Genomic DNA, 25,763 nt, shown 5'->3' with positions numbered 1-25,763 from the left:
CCTGTTAGACCTAACATTACAGTGATTTGAGAAAGTGACAATCTCAAAGGGGGAGTTCTTGTGTATGGTTTTCTCTGAAATGTTTGCTTTCCATAGGTAAGAACTTCATGAGTAAACATTTCCATTATAAACCCTTTCATATTCTTTTTAAATGTGCTTTTATGCCAGGTCTCCTATGTTATTACAAAAGGATTAGTGAACATTATCAGCACAGAACATAATAAATTAATGCTTCGCAGCCCAAGTCACATAAGGGGTACCAAAGGTCTATCTTAAATTGCAGCAGGTACATAGCAGTGTTAAGGCTGAAATGTATGGTGACAGTGGTTTGATTTAATGCTTAGAAAGTAAGCCTGGAAGTTAGGGTTCAGTTGAAAGTTCCTGCCTCCACTGTAAGAATCCAGAAATTAAAACAGATTCTGTTCATGACTGAATAACTCTTATCACTGAGCAGAAAGTGCAAAAATATTAGTTTCAAGTGCAGGTCCCATAACAGATGCTTTCCTTCAGAGAACATGAGGAAAACTGGTTTCAACATTACCGCATCGCATTGCGAATAGAGGACTTCAGGTTTTGTCTCACATTCAACCTAATTGGGACTTTCAGATTGTTTCTATCTCAGTATCCATCATGGAAAACAAGTACACTAATTCCCTCAGCCACACCTGGCTTCTGCTGGCTGTTAGAGCAAGCTTTTTGAGCCAGATCATGCTGATGGTTTCCCCTCCCCAGGATGGAGGCAGCGACTTTCCATGGGCAACACAATACCAATGCTGGAGTAGCAACCTGTGTCTGCATCACTTGCCATGCAAGTCAGAGTTGGTACAGCTCTACCACTGGTCTGTCACTGCCTGTTCTCACAGGAAGCAAGTTACTTGTAAGCTGCAGTTTGAAGAACTCTGGAACGTGGTATTCAATGAAGGACATGTTCCAGGCCTGGATTTCTTCTGAAGAGCAGGGATGAAAAATACCCATGGTAACAGCAGCACACAATGTGCAGGAAGGTCAGCTCGATTTGTCTGATGTTTATGCAATATTGGCTGGGGAGGAATTCAAGGTGTTTTCTAGCAGCTTCCTCTCCTTATTTCAGACCTTTTTGTTGATGGAAAGATGACTTACTGCCTTGCTGAAAACACCTCTCTCTAGTTCCCGATAACTGCCAGGCTAACAGTCAGAACACTCTGCAGGTGTTGCTTTTATCTTGAGAGAGGCACTGTCTGGGTTAGGACCTAGCACTGCACACACCTCATTTTTGATTCATTCCAGTGCTTTGATTCATTCCTCTGCTTCTGTCTCTACCCTCCGCTGTCCACCCAGACTTCAGCAATGCTCAGTGGTTGCTTTTAAAACAGAGTCAAGTTCCTCACTATTGCTCTTTCTGGTGTTATCTGCGTGGAGCCACCTTGGAAATGTTCTGCAGCATCCAGGCAGACAGACAGGGAGCCACAAGCAACACTTCTCCTAATCACAATGAACTCACTGTTAACATCTTCTTTTCCTATTGTTCCTTATTGTACACTTGGGACCATAAGCCTTCTATGACATGAGTACATGTTGTACACAATGGGATCTCAGTGACTCAGTGCGGTTGGACTTCTATTACAGTAGAAATAATAATGTTATTTTATTGACGCTTTGAATAGGATTTGCTAAAAAATAAAGGAAATATGGGATATGGATCATGTTACCATAAAACCACATGCAACTAAACGTTCATCTGTCTCCAACATTTCATGTCTTCTGGGCATCCGAGATAGCTGAGTTTGATTTACACAATCAAGCCATTCATTAAATATGTGTTTGAGTTTTAGGCAGATGCATCCTTCACCTGAGTGATGAAAGCTGACTACAGGAAATGGAGCTATTCCTTTGTGAAAAGACCCCATTCTGCTTTATAAAGTGAGCCTTCCAGCAATATACTTCTAGAAAACTGCCAGGCTTTGTATACCAAATATCATTGTAAGGGCTCAGCAATAAAACAGTTGTGGACTTGGGGTCGATCCAACCACACAATAGCACATCTTTATGCAATATTTCCTCTTTCAACATACATCTCCAACACTGTAATTCACTGACAACCGTCAGTTCATCTTAATTCCAAAATTCTAGCCCAGAACACAAAGTGGTTAAGAGTCTGAATTCTTATGTGGGCATATTAATTACTGAAATCACTAGTCCAAATAATGTTCAGAGGAGGGCTTGCTGAGAATCCTTCAGGAGCAGACTGATGTATTGCTTACTATCGCCTGCCAGAGTATACTGTAAGTAAGGCAGAAGCATGCTGAGTATATCTTATCAGCAATACTTGGTATAGCTTGCTGTTGTCAGAGAACCGACGGTGAAAGAAGGGAAAAACGACAAATAATGTTAGAGAATATATGTATATGAAAAGATGCAGTGAATTGATATAGTCCCTACTAGGGATTGGCTTGGAAACTTCTTAGCTGAGTCATTTTTAGGAAAATAAGCATCCCCAGGCAGATGGGGGAGGCTGTAAAACCTAATGCTGTGTTGAATGAGGCTTCATACCTTGCAAACCACCTTGCAGAGCAATACATGCAGGGAGGAATCACACTGGTTCTGTGATTAAACAAGTTTCCACTGCCTTGATGAGAGAAGGGGTAGGTCAGTTTTGCCTTCCATATGGCAGGAGGAGGGGAAGGCAATGGTATTTTTGTGTTTTTTAGCTTTTGTGTTGTTCTGAAAATAGAACCATGAAGTTAGTTAGGTCCATTTTGCCTTTTTGTGCCTGAAATGGGCACAGCCCAAGCCAGCTGCTTCAGTGATAGGGTAGTCAGTCAAATGAGAAACATCTTCTGCTCTTAAAAGGCAACTACAATACATTCCCTCTGTTGAATAACCAGGCATGCATTCCTCACTCACCAGTATAATGGGACCTTCAAGAGTAGTGAAGTTTCACATGACCCTGGCACATTTGCCTGACTTTGAGTGCCTGAAAGGAATGACCTCCATCCCATTCATCATAACAGCTTGTTAACACTCAAACAGACTGTTTTGAGGAGTCCCCACCACTATTAACCCATACAAGACCTGCATGGTGGGGGCATGGTTAGGCAGAGGGGTCACACTTAGCTCTGGTGGCTAAAGTTCCACTGCCCCAAAGGATGGGCTTTTCCTGGGGGGCAGCAGTTGTTGCTCCCCCTGCACAGAACTGAAGGCTGCTCAGAGTCATAGACAACAGCCAGCTACACATCAGCAGAGACTAGGGAGAAAACAGGGCAGCGTTTAATAAAGACATTACAGGACTATCAACACAAACGCAGATGAATGCATTCATCACTTGCATTACTTGGTATTTACTTATAAGCTCTATATTTTATTCATGAATTTTACAATTCCAAATATAGTGAAACAGTTAGAGTACTTTATTACAAAGCTTATAAAATAATTAAATATTACACTTATATTTTTTGCTTTTTTTACACCATAATTCATATTTGTGACACTACGATTTTCTTTTCTCAGTTGTCACTTAAGGAAGGGAGCAAAGAAATATAAAGGAAAAGCTATGCATTAATAAATTAATTATTTTACATCAAATAATAAAAAGGACACAATTATAAAAACAAGACAAAAAACCCCCATGTAGTTCTCCTAGAAAAAAGGTTATAATTACACAACGTCCAATATCAAGACAGAACGGTGTAGGCTGAGATATGTTTCCAATAATCATTTCTTAAAGTATCATAGCATACATGGTTTTAATTTAAATTGTTGCAGAAGGAACTGCTAATTTTAAGTGACCACTGTCTGCCATTAGTGCTGAGCTGGCTAATCTGCCGCTGAAACGATACTTTAAAGAAACAGTAAAACTGAACTACATTCATCAAATGGAGTTGTGGGATTGGGTGGAATTCGATAAATATGGCCCTCATAGGCGCTCCCCAGAAAATTACAGTAGGACACATCCCCATCTCAGAATGGTTTGGCAAAGAGGCTAGAGGTTTTTCAATGCAGAAACCTTAAACTGTAGCGTAGTGTCACCAAGCATCGTGATACTGAATGATCACAGATATCATTATGTTTACGTTTCTTTTGTTTGCTGGTGAATTTTGAACTAAATAAAACTATCAGGAGAATGTATAAAAATAGAATTGCCTTTCATTTGGTTAGAGTAAATCATCCACTTATTTTTTTCTTTTTTTTTTTTTTTTTAATATAACCTGTGTAACTAAATATCTTAGAGAAGTCTAGCATGAAGTAATGGATTGTAATAGTTGTGTTATTTCCTTTGGGTAAAAGATGAATCAAAATTTGCAGAGATTTGCAATTAAAAGGAAGACATGCTTCAGTTATCTTGTCATTCGAATAACCTACCTTCTGAGTAAAACCTACTTTAAAATATCAAGTTTAAATTTTAAAATGACATACCTATTGAGCGTAGGAAGTTGAAAACATAACCATTGAGTTCAGTAAATCTGAGTTCCTTGAGTTAATTGAAACATGAAATCTTATTTTACTTGTAACACAGCAATATTAAAAGTCCAAATATTCTAATGCTGAATATTTCTAGGAATACATTTCAAGTTACTAGTTAACCACCTCTGAGTTCCTACATAAAGCAGAAAAGGAATTCTTCAAATTAATAAAAACATTAGCATGATGCAAAACTTGCCTTTCCAGCAGCAAGTCTAATAGAGAAGCACCATTTATCTTTGTAGTGCACTAATTACTTCGTGTGGTCACACATGTGACGCTGCGTTCTCCAGACAACAGCCGTTGGAGTGTCTTTCTGTGGCAGTGGCAGCAAACCACCTCCTTACCCTGGGATGACAGCATCATAAAGGGAAAGCTTTTGATAGTGCCATCTGTCAAGCTGCCATGCTGTAACCTTCCTCCTCAGGCTCCCAGTCTCTTTTGCTTTGCATTCTGGTAAGTTAGCCAGAAGAGGCTTCCTTGCCTCAGTTTCTTCCTCATAACATAGGACAGTGCAAAATAACTCTTAAAAAGAAAGAAGAACTGCCCCTTCGAGTCTCAGTGTTCAAGTGATCCATAGTACCCTGTACTTTAGTGAGGTCAGCAAATAAAGAAAAAAAACAAAGAAACATTCTTTTTTCAACATATCTCCAATAATTACTGTACCTCAGACATTTCCTTAGAAAATGGCTCTTCCATCAGTGGTTTATGTGGCACCATGTCTTGCCTCAAAGCAAAGTTAATTCCAACATAAATTGCAGAAGTGAATCCTGTCACTGGTGGGTTGATAACATGCTATCAGTTCTTCTTTGTGCATGATTTACAACATTGCTTGCCATAAAATTTGTGGTTACAGACACCGTGCTGGGGTACCAGATGACACCAAGTGAAGAAGTCCACACAAGAAGGATCATCTGAAGGAGAGAAATCCAAGCAAAATGGTAAGACTCTATTTTGGCAAGTATACAAGTCAGGCAATAGTTTTCATACACTTGTATGCATTTGGTAATGTTAAAAACACAATGGGTGACTCAGTTCAAAGAGGAGCTTTCTTTAGCTCAAAAATTCTAGTTTGCTTTTTAATTTGTTAAGAGAGGTGATTAGTTTGTTAAGAGATCCAAATTGCTAATTTGCTAGACATAGAGCTGATATAATGATACATCAGAGGTTACAGGAATCAAAAAACTGAGAGCCCACGTTCGGGAATACAGAAAGCAATTCCTCTGTGGAGGATAAAAAAAAATCATCTGTGCTTTTATCTCCAGTTACAAATGTTGTTCTGAAGCCAGGAACTTGTACCAGGGAGCCTGCTCCAGGCATGCTGCTGACTGATGCTTGCCACCAACATCCATCCCATGGAGTCTACCTGTGCCTCTACACTCCAAGTGTGTGGCAGTCAGAGTCCAAGGATCCTGCTACGAGCACACGTGTGCACAGAGGGTTATACTGTAGGTTTGTGTTCCCACATTTGCTAGAGGGACTTCTTTCTCTGACTGTGAAGGCAGCCTAAGGAATCTCTGCTTAGACACTTCAATGGGGTGCATGAATTGGGCTTTTAGCACTTCAACTATGTTGGTGAAATCTTAATTAACCACACTGGGAAGAGAGACAGGCTGATAATGTTTAGTTCTGAAAAGCACAGCTTTTAATTACAAATACACTGTATTTTTCAATTAAGATTTTATTTCACTTAAATTTACATACAGATCATTTATACGCACAGCCCACTCACTTTAAAAACATTTCATAGTTGCTCCTTTCCACAGTTCTGTAGTGGATGCTTTATGCTCCTTTAAAAGAGCAGAGTGATGATTCATATGGATGATTTATAAACAAACTCACCATGTCTGAGAGAGCAGTAAGACATTTAAATGAGGTTTAGCAAAATTTATAGCTAAACTGAAATCTCCTGTGAGCATGAGAAAAGATTCCATTCAACTCTCAGAACTACTGTTTACATGGTCAATAAAAGGAATTTACAAGGAGACAGTGAAGAAAAATCTCGCCACCATTGTCTGTGCTCTCCCATCAGCTAAGCTGAGTCACAGAAGATAAATGCTCCTTCACATAGCACAGACAACTCTGTCATAGTCTTTGGGCCAGGAGTGCTCTCTGTCTCTACATGAGCTTCTTTAGTCACCACTTTGCTTTTTTTGATTCCATTTTATATGATGGCAAAGATGATTTTGTATACCTCTATCACCCTCATATTTATTTGAATTAATAAGCAAATAATAATATTTTATTTAAATATGCCATTTTATTCTTCAGTTTTTTTAAAAAATAAGCCTGTCTGTAAATGCTAAAGCTACATAAATAAAATACTGATCTCGAACAAAGGGCTGTCCAGGAACTGGGAAAATGCACACAGCACAAAGTGCAGAAAGCTGTTCTGATTGAGACTTTCAAGTTACAAACTGCTGTTTAAAAAACTTTATAAGCACTAAGGAGTCAATGTGAGTAAGTCTTTCTGCCCCTTTTGAACACCACAGTGCAGTGTGCTGACATGACAGAGGTAAGGCTGAAAACTTTACTCTTGGGACCTAATCCAGAGACTATTGAAACTAACGCAAAGAGTTCCACAGATTTCAATGGATGTGGATCAAGATGCCCTTTTCTTATTTCTGTTTACTCAAGTATTTATACTTGAGTTGTTTAAATTTTCATTCATTACAGGCAGTTGGATTTCCTCAGAGTTACAGTGACCGTAACAGCATCTAACAGAGGGATGGAAATGACCCAGCTTGTCTAGGAAAGTGTGTAAACTCTCCCTGAAACATTAATTTCTTGACTGTGATCACTGAGCTGGAGCTACATGGCTGATAATAGCAACTCATTTGCTTCAATGTGATTCCAGCACAGCTGGTTCCCTCTCTTTTTGCTGGTTTAGACAGAAAGTTACAGAGCAGTGAAGAGATAATTGATCTCTAGGGCCTGATGACCCAGTTATAATAAAGGAGAAAGGGCTCCTGCAGATGTGAGGAGAGACAGAAACAGGCCAAGGCAAAAATTAATAACAGACATTACTGCAGACATGAAATACAGCAGAGCAGAGCAAAGGTGAATGAAAAGTGCTTGCTATGTCATGACAGAAAAGGACATAATACAGAAACTCCAAAGTACAGCAGAACTTTTTAGGAAGGCTAATCTGAAGTGTTAGGAACATTTACTTATAAAAATACAGAACTATTCACTTATCCTTTTCAGGGCCATTTAATCTATACATCCTTGCTTGCATTCAGGTCCCCTGATATATCAGTTTGATAACTACATGTCCTGAGATGATGCAGTGAAGAGTCTGTTAAGAAACCTCTGGGTGTTCCGGGGTCTCTGTGCAGTGAATGGCAGCAGTTGGTGTCAAGGAGGGGGTGGCTGGCCAATGTCAGCTCACAAGATGCAAGGCCAGAGCTTGACCTTTGCTCCCAGCTCTGTTACCACCTTTCTCTTGCAATCTGGCCTGGGTTCTACAGAGGTTACTTGCAGCTCCCAGGTTTAAAATGGTAACAAGACAGCTGATGTATGGTATTTTAGTGCTTTAGCAGACCTAGATAACTAGCATTATATGGGACAAACCCGGATCTCTATAAGCCTTTTAAGTTAAGAAGGAGTCATAAACAGTAGCCAGCTTGTCAGCAAATATGTGGGATGGGGCTAATGCACCACTTGCTTTCTGCTGTGGTTCTGCGAGAACTCCTCTGCTGTCACTCAGAGTGACACAAACCCTCTTCTTCCTCCTGCTCCTCTAGAATTGCAAAACACATTGGAGAGGGGGAGTGGAACATAGTAGACATAAAAATGGGGACAGACCTTAGCAGTGCTCCCTGACTGCACATCTTATGCTAATCAGAAGTAGTAGGCAGAGATGTACATTCTAGACAAAATGTTTTGGGACTCTCAGGATATGGTGCAATCTGAAGTTTGGGCAGACTTCAAAAGGCTAAACCTGTATAGCAAATTCACATTGCTTAGTTCAAAAATTACTATTATTAACCATAAACCAGTAACAGGATAGGATGTTTTTATGTTATACAACAAGATAGGATAAAGATGAAGCTCAGAACCAAACGACCTTACTTTTTGACAAACTCTTTCTTTTTACATCTCCTGTGTCAGTTATGCTCCCAAGTGTGCTTTAAAAGAGTTCATTATGAGAAAAGAGATGCTGTAGTATCAGATGGTAACTGTAAAGCTGGAAAGTCTGGGGAAAAATCATTTATGAAGGAACATGCCAAATACAAATCCTCAGTGGGCGTAACTGGAAAAGGTGATTTTTGCTCGATATAGAGTTCCAAGCAACCAACCCTGCTGCAGCATGTAGAGCTGGGGTTTACCTCTTTTCACAGGGATGGGGCAGAAGTTAGTGTTGCAGGCTCTCAGGACTGCTGGTTTCTGCTGGGGCAAGCACCCAGAAGCTGGTCTTCCATGGCGCAGGCACTGTACACTGCGGGTTTGCACTCCCCCTCCACATGTTACTGTGCACTGTGAAGAGGAAACAGTAAAAGCCGCTTTTCATTTACAGAGACTCTCTGGGAGCCCACAAAAGCTGAAGCAGTAACTTTCAGAGCTTTGGATGAGACTTTCAAAGCAAGAGAGGTGAGGAAAGGATGTGTTGCTGTGCAGCAACCCCCATCAGGACCAACTTTTCAAAGACACATGTATCTGCTCTCCCTTCCAAAAGTTTGGTTATTTAAGGATTCGGCTGAAAATCTGGTTCCTCACTCAGGCATGGAGACAGACATGAAACACTGAAGAAAACCTGTTCCTGATTGTCTGCACTGATTTCTTTGAACTCTCAGCCTCTGGGCCCAATCCTGCTGTCTGAACAGGGATAAAACTCCCATTGGAACCATAATTATAGCTGTATCTAGGGAGAACCACTATGCATTTGCAGGAAGATCTATGAAGTATTTAAAAGTTAATAAGCCTTTTACTTGTATGTGTTTCATGAAAAGTTGTCTTTAAGATAAATGTGATCATTTTCATCTGATTACAATTGTCAGGCATACATTGTTTCATGTAAATGTTATTAAATGAGTGTGTGTCTCATTGATATATGACTCATAAAGTAGATAAGTTCCAGAAATACAGAAGCTTGTTTGCAAGAATGTAGAAACAAATACAGACTGATCCCATAATTAATCATAGCATTTAGTGAATTCCAGGCAATCTGTGCAGATGCTCAAATACATTGTGCATATAGATATGTAATAGTTCAACCACAGTGCAGTTTGAAAAAGACTGAGAAGAAAGTGTTGGAAAATGAGCACAGAATGTAGTGCGTCTCAAGCATGAATAACATTTTTAGGTGACATTCTTCAGTTTCAGGACAAAGAAATGAGCTCCACCAAAGTACATGATGGATGTGGACCAGCTGCACCATGTTTCAGCGCCTGAGTAGTGTATCCTTCTTTAGAGAATAGGTAGGTGCAGGAGACACCTGTGGAAAGCTAGCCCTGGAGATGTCTCCTCCATACAATTGGATGTTTGACTACAGCACAATGTAAGACCAGTGATAGCTTTTATCTAGGTAGCTTGGTGTTTGTGACATCCCAGCTCTAGTGCTTGTTCTGTGGCATATGACACCACAGCTTTCCTAGGTTTGGTGCTCCCTAAGTCCATCACCACAACCAACTTCTAATTACAGTGGATACACTGTCCAAGAGCCACTCTGCAGTTATTTTGTTCTCTAATGCTGCATAGTGAAAAGCACTAAGGGCTGCTACTTGAGCTACTGCGTAGAAAAACACTATCCTTTTATAAGCCCTGTAAAAGTCAAGACATGAAACAGTGCTGGACAAAGTGCTAGCTGGGACAGGGAGAGGTGAGAAAGTTTCCCATTCCTACCTGCTGCCAGGGTGAGGAATACCAGCCAGACACCATGTTATACAGCATTTGCGATGGACAGGCTCCCTTGTTACAACCTTCTTCCAGCTTAGTGTTTGGTTTTTTGATGTTTCTACATCTTCTCTGAGGAAAGGTGATCAATTTCCCATGGATGGTTTTCTCTCCACATTTTAGTTCTCGTTTTTGTACACCTGGGCCACAGGAGACCGAGCACTGCAAGGACAAAGTATACTGTTTAAATCTAAAGGAACACATGCAGATAAAGGAGACTGTGCTATGTGCAAGAGACCCCCAGTTATGCAAAACTACAGAAACACTATGTAACTAAACCCACAAGACCATGTTCCATAATGTGTAAAATGAAATACGAATCTGAGTCAGTGAAAGACAAAGACATTGGGGTACATCTAACTGCAGTTGTATGTAAAGAGCTGTGTTTCTCCAGCTGCTTGCCTAGCACACCTGATTAAAAAATGACAGCTCAGCTTTTCCCCCACAGGATTTGTGCATATCCCTGAGTCAATATTTCCAAGAGCAGCCAAGCCATGTAACCATACTGCTTTACCTCACTCCAGGAAGAAACCACCCACTGGAGCCGGTCGTTCTTGGGGCAGCGTCCTAGCACACAGGTCTGATGGGATTCAGGTTTATGGTCTTTGCTGCACATACTTTCAGGCAAGATTTTAACCTTGGGAGAACCAGTACTTTTGCAGTAGACATCCCGTTTCTTAACACCTCTCCCACAAGTCTTGGAGCACTGTGATGGAAAGAAATATTCATTTGAACTAGAGGAAATGAAAATTGGCATTGTTTGTGTTTTACAGCAGAGCACAGAAACCATGGCTAATGTGCTGGGTAGCTGCCATTATAAGTAAACTTGAAATTCTATTGGTAAATAACAGTAACATCTGTATGTCACTTCTGAAACACTGTTCTAAGTTCTTTCTTAATGTAAACTCTGAACTCTTACAGCCTCCATATAGAACAGATAAGTAATATCTCTCTTCCGTAGATGAGGTAAGTTGGACTTGTGAGCAATATGCTTTTTTCCCTGGGCAGTATAGCTGAAAGCTGGTCCTAACCTCCCATCGCAAAATCTCCCAACAAAGTTCTCAGCTATTTGTTATTTTGTCCTCACCTTGGCCTAGAGGGATGGGATACAGGCAGAGAAAACTACCCAGGGAATCAGTACATAACTCCTTCACCAAATGAATCTCACTACAAGACAGAATCTGATACAGACAATGGTTAGGAAGTTTGACCAGAGATATTTTAATTGCCAAGATTACAACTGAAGCTTAGGGCAAGTCCCCAGTGAATAAATACACACTGCTGCATTGGGTTTTATTTGAAAATACATTCTGTAGTTTCCACTGTCTTAGCATACAACAAAATGCATGAATGAGCTATTCCTATGAAATGAAGAAACGAACGGCCCCAAAATAATGTTGCCAGCTTTCTACCTTCTTCCATCCTTTTCCAATTGTTCTTATTAATAATTAAGGGGCACATTCCAAGGCAAAGTCCTGCACTAGTATTAAAACCCAAATGTTTTAAAAAGATGTCTTGAAAGCAGAGTTATACTGAGGATACAACAGAAATATCTGCATTCTGAAAATCTCTATGCTTAATCTTTCCCCAAAACAATAAACAACTCTTTTCACTTAAAATTACTCTGGTTTGTGTAGAGAGGTTGAATATTTTGCATTTTTCCCCTCTTTAGCTCCTTTGAGCATGTGATATAACAGCTTTCAGCTGAATTTTAAAATCCTCACTAACAACTTGCTCAATAGGTCTGTTCACTACATTTCAGCAGTACTTGTGAGGTTAATTTTCATGGGCTTATTTGAAAATTCCAACTTGAATTTTACACCTCCTAAAGAGAAGGAAATTTGGTTCGGGGTTTTTTTTTTTTTTTGATTGGTTGGTTTATTTTGTTTGTTTTAATTGTGGTGGGTTTTTTTAATTTAGTTTTTGAGGGAGAAAAGTTTGAAAGTGTGAATGCATTTGAAGACTGTTCTTTCTTCCTTTTTAAGGATCTAATGATCATACTCGCTTTTTACAGTCTCCTCCCACACTAAGGTTTCCTTCACATATAGGGGAAAAAAAAGTTCCATTTTTCAGTGTTAAAACTGTTGCAGTGGAGTGTTGAGTAATTACTTGTCTGTCCTGGCCAGTTTATGGGCACCCTGCTGGAGGGGCAGTCTGTGCTACTCAGCTTAGGTCAAGATGTTCTTCAACACACAAAGAGTAACATTACCACGAACTAGACACAGAAGTAACAGATTTTTGAGTAAATTTAAATCCACCTTGAATCTGACTAAATGAAGATGGAAAAGTGAAAATAACGTAGCTTATTTTGACATAAGTGTATTGGCAGCTCTCACTTAAATCCCAGATTTCCCAGTACTTCACTCATCCTTACACTAACAGTTCATACCTGCATCAATAGGAGTGAAAGAAAGAGCAGAGATGAGCTCTGTGTAAGTGTGTGTGTGTTTTAAATCAGGCTGGTTTGATGTCAGGCAGTTGTCAAGTCTGCAGAGCAGGGTGCGTGCACACAGGTATCTGCTCAGGGGCCTTATGCCCCTCCAGGCAACTAATTGCAGCAGTGCTCTACTTGAAGTGGAACAGTTACTCTAACAAAGGCAAATGTACAGAAGTGATTAGTGAACATGTACATCACAAATCTATTTACCCATAATTCACATGTGTGTGCATTAACACACAACTCTAACCCCAAATATTTCTTCATTCCGTGACTGCTTATAATCTCTGAGAAAAGTTAATATTACTGCGGGAAGTAATCTCAGAGGGGTGTGATGGCTTTGAGGAATTCATAGAGCCTTCAGTTATAAAACCAGAAAAAATTACCCTTCTGTTTGTACATACCAGAAAAGACACCACATGCCCACTTCTGTCAAGCCCTCCTGTCTAAGCACATAGGAAGGCTAATTAAAATATATACCTATTTACATGTTATCTTCATGAACAGAGCCACTTGCAAAGTACTGACCCTCACAAAGTTCATATTGTTATTCTTTCTGAACTTTTTTTTTGGCAATATTTGCATTATGCCAGCAGACAAAAATGCAAGATTTTCTCCAAATTACCTGAGACCATAGACCAGGGCTCCATTCAGGTGGGCAGTCCTGGCTATTGCATATCTGCACCTGCGTAGGGGTGCTGATGGGACACAGGGAATGGGCCACTACCTCCTCTCTTTGGAAAGCCCTTTTCTGAACACACTGAATGAGACGGGTTTGTTGCCCTCCTCCACAAGATTTGCTGCATGCACTCCATTCACCTGTTGACCAGCTAAGAGAAAATCATATTAGAAACACAGGAGCCCAGTTAGTTAGCTTTATAAAATCAATTCATTCAAGCCCCCTGTCAAATGGGAATTATTCGGGATCCTGCTCTCCTGATGTACTTCTATCTGTTCAAGAAATCAAAAAAACATAATTAGTTATATCATCCATTTTCAAAGCATGAAGCATTTTGCTAGGGACGAAATATAAGTCACACAACTAGAAAAACTAGTATTACTTCTTTACAGCTCTACATCTACCAGAACCAGCTTGCCTGTGAATTTGACCTGGAATCTTGAATTCCACAGGGATTGTGAAAAATGCTGCCAGGCTGGTGGAGTATCCAGAAGATCTAAGGGTTTGGCTAACAAATCACCATGCCTTTCTAACCACGTCTATGCTTCTAATTAAAAAAAAAAAAAAAGCTCTCTAAAACACGAAAAGAAAAACCTCTTCTAAATAAATGGTAGGATGATAATTTTTGTCACTTTAGCTGCCGAAGAGATCTCCAAATAGACAAACACACCCAAAGCCAAAGGAAGAATACAAATAAATGAAAACAGTTCTGAAAATCGATAAGATTTGATTATTGGAAAGTTCTGCCTTTTGGTTTACATTTTTTCCTTTTTACATCTCTTCAGAAGACAGGGAAGTGGAGGAAGATTCTCCTCAGCTGGTACAAAGGGAAAGCTGGTGTGGAAGAGAAGGAATGGGGCTAGTTTAGCTGAGCTGGTACCTCCTGTGCATTTGTGTGCAGGTTCACTCATGCAGCAAGACAGATGTTGGCATGGTGCCGACCAGTGCTATTTATGTCAAATCTTACCGGCCTCTATTCACAAAAAAGAATTTGCTTGCTAAAATCAGCAGTCCTGTCATTAGCGTCTTGAGGATTTAAATGTCCTCAGACTAATAAATTTGGCCGACAGATGATGCAGAATCTAAATAAAGCAAAGGAAATATAACCAGCAAAAGCTGCAAATCCCTTCTCCAGTCACAGGCACGCTTCAGTTACACATCGTGTCACAGAAGTGACACAAGAGTCTGAATAGTTACCACCAATTGCTCAGGGTAAGTTCAGTTTTTAAATACTAGTAGCTGCTCAGTACTTCTGTTAGTAACACACTGATTGGGTCCCCAGCCTTTGTGGGACACTTTGCAAACAACCAACCACATGTCTTTGTTGATGTAAGACCATAAAATAACTACTAGATAGGAAAACAGAAGTGAAAGAACAAAGGAAACTATAAAGGAAACACAACTACTCAAGCTGAGAAGTCTCATTTAAAGACCCAGCACTGAAATTAAAGATTTTAAAACATCCATTTTGCACATTTTTAATAATGTTTGCCACAGAAAAGGCTCTCATCTGACATCCAGCTGCTTGGCCTACCCTACAGTTTCTCACAGCAGCAGTCCCATAACCACTGAAATAGCTGCTTACATATAGTTTTTTTTACTTTTCTTACTGTGTGAAAGATGAACAGCATCCCATTTGTCTGTCCACATCTGCCTGAAGACAAATCTAATTCTAATTTGTAAAAAATGTATAAAAAGCCTATTTTGGAAAAATCCCTTTGGGAACAGGAGAAATCCCAATTCTCAGTCAGTAACTTCAGTAACTGCCAAAACTAGTGGGAAATATAAAAAGCACTCATTTAAGGACAAAGAAATATTAATGTGAAAAGTCAGTAGTTACGTAATTCCAGACCACGTCAGAAGTTTCCTTTTTGTCTGATTTATAAATATTTGGACTATTGCAATGCAAACTTCTGGAAAAAAGGTTATAGTTTTAATCCATTTTACAACTTTTAATTAGTTTGCCTTGGTGTTTCTGACAACACTGATTGGTAGAACTACCAGAAATGTTCATTTTAAGAGTTTATTCACAATAACTGTCCAGAAAGTTTCCTTCTTCACAGAGGCGAGGGCAATAAACCTACTTTAATGTCCTGCAGTAAACTGCCATTTTCCAAGATTATCTGGGCTGTGATCCAAGAGTATCTTTCATTAGCTCAAATAACTAAATAATTATGACTAGATTTGGCAGCTCTGAAATCCAATAACAACAGTGCACAGTACCGATGCCTTTCTGTGTTCTTTGCTGTCGGGACAGTAGTTTGTTCCTACTCAGACTAATAAGTCTTTGTTCTTATGCAGTAATTATTCCTTACTGACCTTTGTAACTCTGGAGCCTCTTTTATGTCACAAAACTGACACAAAACTGTATCTCGTGTTAGTCATCTCCTTCCCTTGCCTGTTGCACGTACCATATTTCTTTTTGCTTTACTTGCTGGCTATTAAGCATTCTTTGTTTCTTTGATGTTATTTATTAAAGCTACATTTTTTTGATGTTGGCTGTCTCAGTTTTATGGGAATTATTACATGCCATGACTTTCTGGGCAGATTCCTCAGCAGAGAGTCTGGCACAGTTTCACTCAGATGAATGGCAATCTGTTAACTTAAGACATGGTCCTACATGTAGATCCTCCACACATTAACATATCCCAAGGATTCAAAAGTAATTAATTAATGAGTTTCCCTAAAGGTGGCTTGGGGGTTTATGGGTTGTTTTTTTTTTTGTACTCTTTTTAGGGTTCAAGTCATTAATTGTGTTTTAAAAGTAGTAAAGCTAAGAATATCAGAGCAGTTTCGGCATGAAAACATTGCACTGCATGTCAGAATGCATAGTCAGCATTTTCAGTGATGGGGTATCAGTGGATGTTCAAAGTACAACAGGATCTCTGGTTAACAGAAATGGCAATTTCGTGTGTGGTCAGTAGAAATGAATATGACTGTGGTGAAGCCTTATAGCATAACAAGGCCACATCAAAGCAAAGGTAAGCATAAACAACTTAAAAAGACTCCTGGGGACATCATAGACAAGACATTTATGTGTACATGATACTGAGTTCATTGGATAAAAATAGTTCTGGCAGAAGATAAGTCACATATGAAGGATTGTGTTTGGCTACAAAGATTATTTAAAATTGGTATTGAGAAAATCGTGTGGCTAAACGCAATCTAAAGAAACTGCTGAAGCAGGAACATGTGGCTCTCATGTCACATGTTGCCATTACTTAAATCTTATCGCTCTCGTTTTGTGGTCGTAGTGCATAATTTGCCATTTGGATTTTGTGTACTCTTCTGTAATCTTTAAATTTGGCAGGAAATTCCAAACTATTACTGGACTATTTTTTAGTATGTTTAACATACTGCAAACTATGGATTTTTAAGTAAAAACAAAGCCACTGCAGAACATACCCATCTTTTTGCTTTGCCCCATCATCCTCTTCTGGACAGAGGAGATGAGGAATGCTTTCTATTAAGCTTCATTAAATGTGTTATTTTGTGAAGTATGGGAGCAGACTTAGCCAATTGCTTCTACAGCCCATTGCTTTTACCACCACAGAGTAATAAACCAGCAGATGACACCAGGTCTAGAGTTTTACTCCATTTCCTCTGCCTTCTGCTGCCTGTGCACTTCAATGCATCTTCATCTGTCTTTATTTCTCACTGAAAGACTCCTCATTTTTCAACACATCGCTTTAGAAATTCTCTGTCCTGGAAGTCAGAGTGTCTTGTTGAACATATTGCAGCTTTTCTGATCTTTAGTATGAAATTAAAACAATGCTAGGGTTGCAAAGTCAGAAATCCAAAAGTGAGGAAAAAAAAAACAGCAGGAGAAAGATGGCCAATGTGTCCTTCAATCTGTCCACTTATATTCCAAGCCACACAATACTGTGCTTAATTATATGAGCACACTGCATTTTTTTTTCCAAAGGACGCCTACTACAGCTACTATAAATCAGCATAACTCACTTGTTTTTAAAGGAGCTCTATTGATTTAGGCCAGCTGGATTCTAAACGCTTATCTGTATGTCAATGTCTTCCTTTGCATCTCACCTTTCTCATGTCTTTTAGAAAATAAGACTGTTCACAGAGGCAATGTCTTCATATTTATTTTTGTGGGCACCAGGAGCATTGATGATGATTTATTCGGTTTAGATAGTCCTCTCCTTGGTATCATAATACTCTGTGGGACATTTTGTCCAAAAAGCACTAATTATACTTCACAAGGTTCTTTTAACCTAATCTAATATGTGGAATCTGAGTCATGGGGCCAAGCTTCCACATGGGGAGTAGCACTTTACTCAGGAAATGGTCTTACTGATTCAAGGTGAGTAAAGGCGGCAGAACAGGCCTCTAAGTAACTTAGATTTACTCGGTGTCACATAGCTAACCCCAGCATGGTGATAGAGCTGCAAGCAATCCTCGGGAGGTCCTGCTTAGCAACATTAGAAATACTGCCTCTATTATTATCGTTGGGCAGAAGCCTACACAACTAACATTTTTAAACAATTACTGATTTACGTTACAGAATAAAAGTGGGTTCATCTAGAAGGCTATACAGTCCTGTCTGCCTGTCAGAGGACTTCTTTCATGGTGAACTCAGTCATAAGGCACAGCAAAAAAGGTACAAAAATAGAGAGCACTTACTATGCTGGGCAGGGATTAGTGTTGCATAGTTTTGTCTCAGTTAAAGGCTTCATCCTTGGGCCACAAAAGGAGGAATTAATTCGCGTACGATGATCTTCTAAACAAATTGCTTTTGTTGTAATGTGTCCTATGGATGTATTAGAAAACAAATACAGTAAAACAAATGTTTATTCAAAATATAAGAACAAAAAGTAGTAGGGAAGAATTTTAACTAAACAAGTCGAAGCTCATGCTTGGTTCAATTCCACTGACTTGAAATAAATAAAATAGGATTTAATTTGGCAGCATTTTTTAACATTAATTCCCTTTTCTGCAACACAGGTACTACTGAAGTCAGATGAAACATTTCAGTTATAAACAGCATATTTGTAGAATCTTCCCACAGCAAAAAAGCAGTAATTCCTCAAATCCTAATTCCCTGCAGAAACTATCAGTGCTTGCTTAGAGCTGCCTTCATGCACTTGCAGGCTACAACAAAACATTTTGTGTTTATAGAATTCTGCAGGTTCCTGCTCCTAAACTCATCTAGTGTCAATATCAGGACAGATGGCAGAGAAGACCACAAATGCCTTAAGAGATGAAGTGATTTTGTCAATTTATCTTTAATTGAGATGTATCATTCCCCTCACTCATGGTTCACTGGGCACAGGAACTCAAATTTGAAAACAGCCATGCTTCTAGCATCTTTATATCCATGCTGCAACCTTTATTTGTTTTAAAGGGAAGCAATAAAAATACAGTTGTCATATTTTATGTCTACAGCGCTCCTGGAGAGTCTTTCTTCCATAAACAGTTTATTCAGATGCTGTGAGGCCTGACAACATAATAGCAAGAGGTTCCTGAATTTCACCTGGACATTTTTCCTATACAGAAGCATAATGCATCATTTCCTTGGTTACCCAGTCCTATTATTTGGTATTAAAGACAACTGCATTGTATAATCTTATTATATGACTCAGTTCCAATTTAAGGGCTACTAAAATGTTAATTTTCCATACTTTTTGCAGGACTCCCCACATGCCAATTTTATGCTTTCATTACATCCCAGAATTACCTTCACTGACAGATCATCCAGGATTTAGAAGAACAAACAGATGGTCTGCACAATGCAAATACCTATAGGAATACGGTAATAAGAAATCCTCAGCTTATACAGGATTTCAGACTCTGAGCTGGCAGAACTCGAGTATTTGTAGTTTAACAGTGACAAAATTAAGGTGCAACTGTTTGTAAAGGTCTTGATAATATTTTAGTCTTCAATTATTCTCTACAGGTAAGATAAATTTTACTCATTATTTGCTATCTTTCTTTGCTCCCAAATTATACCATCAAAGCACATATTTACTTTCCACATTACTTCAATGTAAGATATCATATGGCTATGGACTTACCTATAGAAAAAAAGACTGAATCACTGTTAGTGACGTGAACTGAGACCGGTGTGATTTTCTTTTTACTATAAAGGATGTATGAAGGTATTCCATCTATACTGTAAGTTGTCAGATAAAAAAATAGGGACCATGTGTTCAGTGTAACCCCCATATGTATTGATGCACCTTTGCAAAATTAAAGGCAGCTGAAATGTTTGAAATGCCCTAAAAAAACAAAGACAATGATGACTGGCAATTGGGAAGTTACTTACCACCACCACAGGTAGCTGAGCACTCTGAATGCACCGTCACCCATGAGTAGCTGTGTTTTTTGACAGATGTCTTGTTTTCATTGTTGGTTTTGGAAAATGTGTATTCCCATGTAATCCCAGGATTTTTGCCTTGTAGCAGGATCTGTAGAGGAGTATTTTGAGTTTGTTTAAAAAAAAAAAAAAAGAGGGAGAAGGTAAAAACAAAAGAAGGATTTTGTCATTCTGAAGGAAGACAAGTTGAACATGACACAGATAATATATCTGTACAGACCATGTTTGTGAAAGAACGTTCAGGAGACTAAATGTTTCCATAAACTAAAAAACACCAAAGTAATTCCTAAACAGCAAAGTGTTTGCTTGGACTAACACCTGCAGGGCATAATGCTCCCTTAATTCAGATGGCATTTGACTGGCTTAGGGAAGCAGAAATGCCTTTAGTAGATGCCAACTATCTGAAACCTTTTGGCAATGTAGCATTTGTCATTGCCCCTGCCCCAGCTCTCAGTGCTCTGCTCCTGCAACAAGCCTGTAACTGGGTCCCTGCGTTGACTGGGGCTCACAGGCAGGTACTGTGTTTGCTGTGGCAGTGCAGTAGATGGATGAAGGGTGGGGATGAGAGGAATTTCCTGCCTTCTATGAATGACAAAGCCTTTGCTTGGTAAGCAAGCAGGACTCAAATGTTTGATGGAAAGAAGCTTGAGCAAATCAGTAGCATAGCTGTATGGAGACTGGGAATAGAGGTGCTTAGAGATGGCTGTCTCAGTTCTTGAGGCTAAAAAACTATTTTCTATGCAGACTGATGATAAATTTTGCTTGGAAGACCCTCAGCTGGTATTTTTCTCCTAATGATTGAAGCTGATAAAGCTTTAGTCCAGGCCTGTCCCTTGGTGTCTACATGGAAAAAGGATTGGAGAAAAAATTTATTCATGATTATAGCATAATGTGTTAGAAAATTTATAGAATCAGTGATTACTGACTATAATACCAGTCTTTGTCATTTAACTTGGGGAGCCTACCTCTCGGGGGTGTACTGTTTTACTGCTAAATTATATTTCAGTTTTCATGTAGGCAACTTTCTGAAATACACTGTATTCATTTCAAATATGAATTATAATCAATGCAAGATGCACAAACATCTGACACAGAGCTATATTTGGGGATAAATTTCTATTTAAGAACATTTATTTTTAAAACTTTCTGGCAGCAAAAGTGCATTTATATTCATACTTGGTAGAAAAAGCACAAGAGTTTGCAGTTACAGAGCTGAATTATGTTTTAATTCTTCACCAGTATGGGTCTGATCATTATAATACAAAGACTAGGTGCATTTAACCTCAGGTCCTAAATATACTTTTTGATAAGCACCAGCATTTCAAGTACAATTTCAATCTATGTTAACGATTACCATTCAAAGTACAAATAAATATCAGTCAAGTTCATATGATGTCTTACCCAAGCGTTTAAGCATAGCATGGATACTGATTTCTCTACAGACTGGTTTCATAAAATAAACAAACTTGTATTTATGTTGTTTAAGGCTAAGAAATATCAATGCAGTTTATAATTAATAATAATATTTTGAAATGTAGTCAAAGATTTTAAATTATTCTGGAAATGTACAGAAATTATTCGTGACATTGAAAATTCAGACCAAAATTGTATGACTCCCACTTCAATAATGTTGAACACATGAAGAATCTGGACTATGTATTGTTTACTTTTCTAGAAGAAAGAACAAAGGATGCTGTATTTTCCTTTCCTAGTAGCCAAAGATTTTATTTCAGTCAGTGAACCTTAATAATGATCCAAACTAAGAATACAACAATTAGAACTGTAAAAGTAAAAAAACTTCCAAAAGAATTGGAGAGCAAATGCCTTGTCATTGGAAGATTCAGATTAGAAAACTCTCCAAGCACAAGTAAATTAGAGTATTTCACATGAAAGTTTTCAGCTCGCCCATCCAAGCTTAATTCATGAGCACCTTTCTTTTTATCCTTGGCTGTTCATGACCGTCTGATGTAAATCTTTCAGAAGATTTAACTGTCCCTTCAGATGAAGGAAAATATCTCTTCTATCTAAATTTTTACTTTTACAAAGCTGTCCAATTGCTGATAGCAGAAAGTCCAACTCTCTTAAAACAGCTGTTCCACAGTAACTTTGAATCTTGAACCTCAAGACCATGGCCATCAGATTTGTAGAAGTAACAGGCTGCAATGATTTGTGTTCACCCTACTCTCCTCCTCTGAGGGACAAATTGAGACAAATATCTAAAAGTTTCAGAACATGTGCTTCAGGAAAAAAAAAAAGCTGTGTTAACCCTAGTAAGAACTGAGCCCTGGAAAACTATTCTTCAATTAAAACAATTTCTTTCCTGGTTCTTACAGACCAGAGCTCAAAATGCTTTAATTTGCTTTTACCCATTGGAAGGCCCTACAAATCCCAGGTATTAGCTCAGATCTCAGCATCTCGGGCAGCCAGAAACACTTTCTCCCCTTTCAGTAGATGCTCTGCGTTCGTTCAAGTGCAGAGGCTGAAATTCTATCTAGCCTTTCAGTAACTCGTGTGTCAAAAGAGGAGGAGGTTTTGTCCATAACCTTGTGTAAGGGTGAGCCCTCATCTCTTCTGATTCTGACAAATGTCATAAACCTGTGCTGTGTCAGTGGCCAAGAAGCCAGTAAAGCTTCTAAATAAGAATACTTTGAAGTACTAGACTGAGCACTTGTCTCTGAGAGTGCTCTTTATTTGGTGGTAGTAGAGGCAAGAAACCGAATTAATTCCTCCTGAAAAACAGAAGTCAGAATATGAAAAAGGGAGGATAAGAAGATAAAAGCGGCAGCCAGTTTTACTCCTGATAGAGCAATATTCTTCTGGTGCTTCAAAAGAATGAAAGGAATTAAGAGGAACTGATCTTGAATGAGTTAGAACAAGATGTGCTCCTATCACTTCAGAGAACAACCATCAGTGATGTAAGAAACTCACAACCTCCAGCTGAGCGAGTGCCTGGGGGCAGGTCCTGCACACCAGGAAGCTGGGCCATACTCATTTCAAGACCTTGGGCTACACCCCTTCTCATGCCGTGGAAAGCAGACACAGTTATAGTGGGCAGATGGGGTAAACTATGTTTCCTGGCTGGCAGCCCACATGTGAACCCCTTCCCACCCAGCAGACTCCATGAGGAATGTTTACAAAGCAAGAGCTGCACCACAGTGGGGTCACTTTCCCCCTGGGTCATCCCAGCTATGTAGCAAAAGGCCAAAATTAAACTCTGGAAAAGTATCAGAGGCAAAATATTGTAGGAGGCAAAACCCAAGTCCATGGCATTCAGCCGGAAAATAGTATACAAAGTAGAATGTCCAACCAAGCTTTCACCAGGAATGCAATACTATTGCAAAGTTGCAATTTTGCCAAAGTAATGAGCATGTAAAAAGTTTTCTATCATATTTTCAAACATTCATTATAAAGCCCTTCCTTAACAACCCAATAACTGCAGTCTGCACATACAGCCAAGTTATCAGACCTACAAATTTGGAAAGACCTCCAATGCTAGTCTACTTAACTGGATGCATTCCAGCATCTTTCCAGCCAACTGGCATTTGCTCCCAAATTTACAGCTGGCAAACAACGTCCTTAAACATTTCCAGTTCCTCAGCAGAACTGTTTAATGTCTACCTTTAACACACCAACCACCTGACTTCAGACACAACACTCAGCAGCTCTGCCGCAGGGCGCGGAGTTATAAAATTTACAGCTTCTTGAGCTCAAAAACCACAGACTCCGCAGCTGGAATCTGCCAGATCTATCCTGAAGAAAAAGAGCTGTGGCTTTCGCTTAGGGCACAAGACATTAAAACAATGGATAAATTGAACTCTCCTGAGCAAAGAACCTTTTCCTTTCGCTGCTAATTTTGATTTCAGAGCTAAATCAACAGATTTCCTAAACTAGCTGTGCATCTGCTCCTTTCTTTGAGATTACTTTTCTTTCCCATGTCTATCCTAAGTTTCCAATAAAATACTTCATTTTGCAGCTCATACTTTTAGAGTCTATCAGCATTGTTTTATTACCATTGACTGTTTTCAGCTGCTTTTTAATGTAAGATGGGTGTGTGAAGTTACTTGTGGCACACTGGATTAAAAGAAATTAGTTTACACAATATAGAGCCCAAACTTTGAATCCCAGCATCCACACATGCTAGCTTTGATCTGAGTCTTCAAATTGCACCTACATTTCTCAGGTTGCTCCAGCCATGTAAGTCTTTGGTAAGTTCTTTAGGCAAGTGTGACAGGGTTAAGCTGTCAGCAGTGAGACTTCAGTTGCAGAGAGGTGTCTGTGTGGAAGGCTGGTGCCTGCCTGAGCTCTTCTTGAGAGACCTACAGTTGTCATTTACTGTGAATCTACATGCTGCTTAAATATCACAATATCCAACATCCTAAACCAGATTGTGATTTCTCTGTCTAATCAAGACTAATTCTACTTTTATGGATTTGCTCAGGTTTCAGTAGGATAAATTAAGCATGTAGCATGGTAGAAAACTGTTTAAAAGAAACTTTAAACCAGGACCCTTGTCTTAATGGATTTTTATTGGATGGGATGCTGGACAATGGCTAACATCAGGAATGTCAAAGAAAAGGGAGAGAAAACCTGCTTGGAAAGCACCTGTAAAGGAAGAATTACCCATTGCTTACTTAAGCCAAACCTTAAAACAATAGGGGCTTTATCTCGTCATTATTTCTAAAGACATTTTAAACACAGTCTGAGCTAAAAGCTTTTGACAAATGATTGTTTTTCAAGAAAGTCCACTAAGGTGATTAAAAGGAGAAAGAAAAAAGTAAAAAAAATAGAGTATCCTTGAAAGGTCCTGTATGATCTCATTTCTACTTCAGCTGTTTCAAATTTATCTTCTGTTGTTATTGTGTCTCCATTTTTTCTACTGTTCGCATGTTAAATGTACAACCTGCAGGGATACTGTCCAGCTAATCTCTCCTCACTAAAGGAGAACCCTTTTATCCGCTGTATTGAACCAACATCTGTATCTTATAAGCACATCTTAGCTCTCTTCCGCTTACTTTCTCTTTAGGGGAAATCAGTACAAATTTATCATCTAGTAGCTAATAATAAATGCAGTGCTTTATAACTGCAACTTGGCTTTCTCCCAGTGGCAGCTACATCATCAGTAAAGTCATTCCACCTGGCCTCCTTTCTCTTCTTTCCCCTATTGATAAAGAGGAAGTGATTTACTGGTTTTAATTAGACATATTCCTGCCTTGGAGCTCCATTCACCTTCTCTTCCCATGAATGTCTGCCTCTTTGCAAGCATCCTCTCCATCTGTTACTTACTGCTGTCCAAATAAATATTTTTCACAAAGATTTCACAATTTCTCTATTTCACCAAGTTTGAGGTAAACTTCAGTGACGATTCAAATTCTATCTCACCCTGAAAACTTTACAGTGCTTTCTTAAATCATATCTGACTTCCCAAATCAGTCAGTTCTTCATCCACTTGCCGATGGAATAGAAAATGAATTTTATTATTTACTAATTATTTAGTATTTATTAAACTCTCAGTTTTTACATTAGTTTATCAATCCTGGGTCACACAATATTTGTCATGCCCACATAACAGTTCAGTTTCCTTTGCCCTTTCAGAATATTTCTCATAATTCAAGTAAGTTGTGGAAGGTGACTGAATATCTCAACAAGTGGATGTCATGAGTGGACCTGATACGGGTTCTGTATTGCTAAAGCCCCGTGAGGGCAGCGTCCATCATGCCTTGCTAGCCTCTCCTCAAAGTACTTTCAGCAGTTGGAGCTGCCCACTGGCAGTCCTTATTTGCAAAGCTAGATAAATGAATGATGAATTTACCGTTTGTTTCTCATTAAGTTAAATATTTTTCAGAATTATTTTCAGAATATTATTCAGAAACAGAATACTTCAGTTAACAGAAAAACACTGGTAAGGTCTTTAAATTGAAAGTGCTGACCTTACGTTACCTAGCACCAAACAATAGATAAATGAGCTGAATATATTCAACTAC

General features: G+C 39.0%; 1 protein-coding gene and 1 long non-coding RNA gene across 4 annotated transcripts in view; one reads left to right on the top strand and one right to left on the bottom strand.

Moving 5' to 3' along the window:
- Positions 1–3,316: 3,316 nt before the first annotated feature.
- ADAMTS18 (ADAM metallopeptidase with thrombospondin type 1 motif 18) overlaps positions 3,317–25,763 on the bottom strand; it is a 75,593-nt gene continuing 53,146 nt past the window's right edge. For all 3 annotated transcript variants that reach the window (XM_061458455.1, XM_061458454.1, XM_061458456.1), the window contains 7 exons: positions 19,732–19,873; positions 18,090–18,216; positions 13,395–13,599; positions 10,847–11,038; positions 10,282–10,494; positions 8,769–8,916; positions 3,317–5,351 (listed from right to left, as the gene is read on the bottom strand). In XM_061458455.1, coding sequence (XP_061314439.1) covers positions 5,236–5,351; positions 8,769–8,916; positions 10,282–10,494; positions 10,847–11,038; positions 13,395–13,599; positions 18,090–18,216; positions 19,732–19,873 — 1,143 coding nt within the window. In that variant the 3' untranslated portion in view covers positions 3,317–5,235. The remainder of the gene's footprint in view (positions 5,352–8,768; positions 8,917–10,281; positions 10,495–10,846; positions 11,039–13,394; positions 13,600–18,089; positions 18,217–19,731; positions 19,874–25,763) is intronic.
- Positions 4,767–5,843, top strand: LOC133271942 (uncharacterized). The gene is made up of 3 exons (XR_009744303.1): positions 4,767–4,893; positions 5,294–5,378; positions 5,723–5,843. It is a non-coding gene; the product is annotated as an uncharacterized LOC133271942 (long non-coding RNA).

Source organism: Pezoporus flaviventris, unplaced genomic scaffold, assembly GCF_033815535.1.
Source record: "Pezoporus flaviventris isolate CSIRO_AGI_PZ_B2104156 unplaced genomic scaffold, CSIRO_AGI_Pfla_v1 ptg000027l, whole genome shotgun sequence".
Taxonomy (NCBI): Eukaryota; Metazoa; Chordata; class Aves; order Psittaciformes; family Psittacidae; genus Pezoporus; species Pezoporus flaviventris.
The sequence above is the reverse complement of the archived record's forward strand: the minus strand, read 5'-3'. Positions and strand labels throughout refer to the sequence as shown.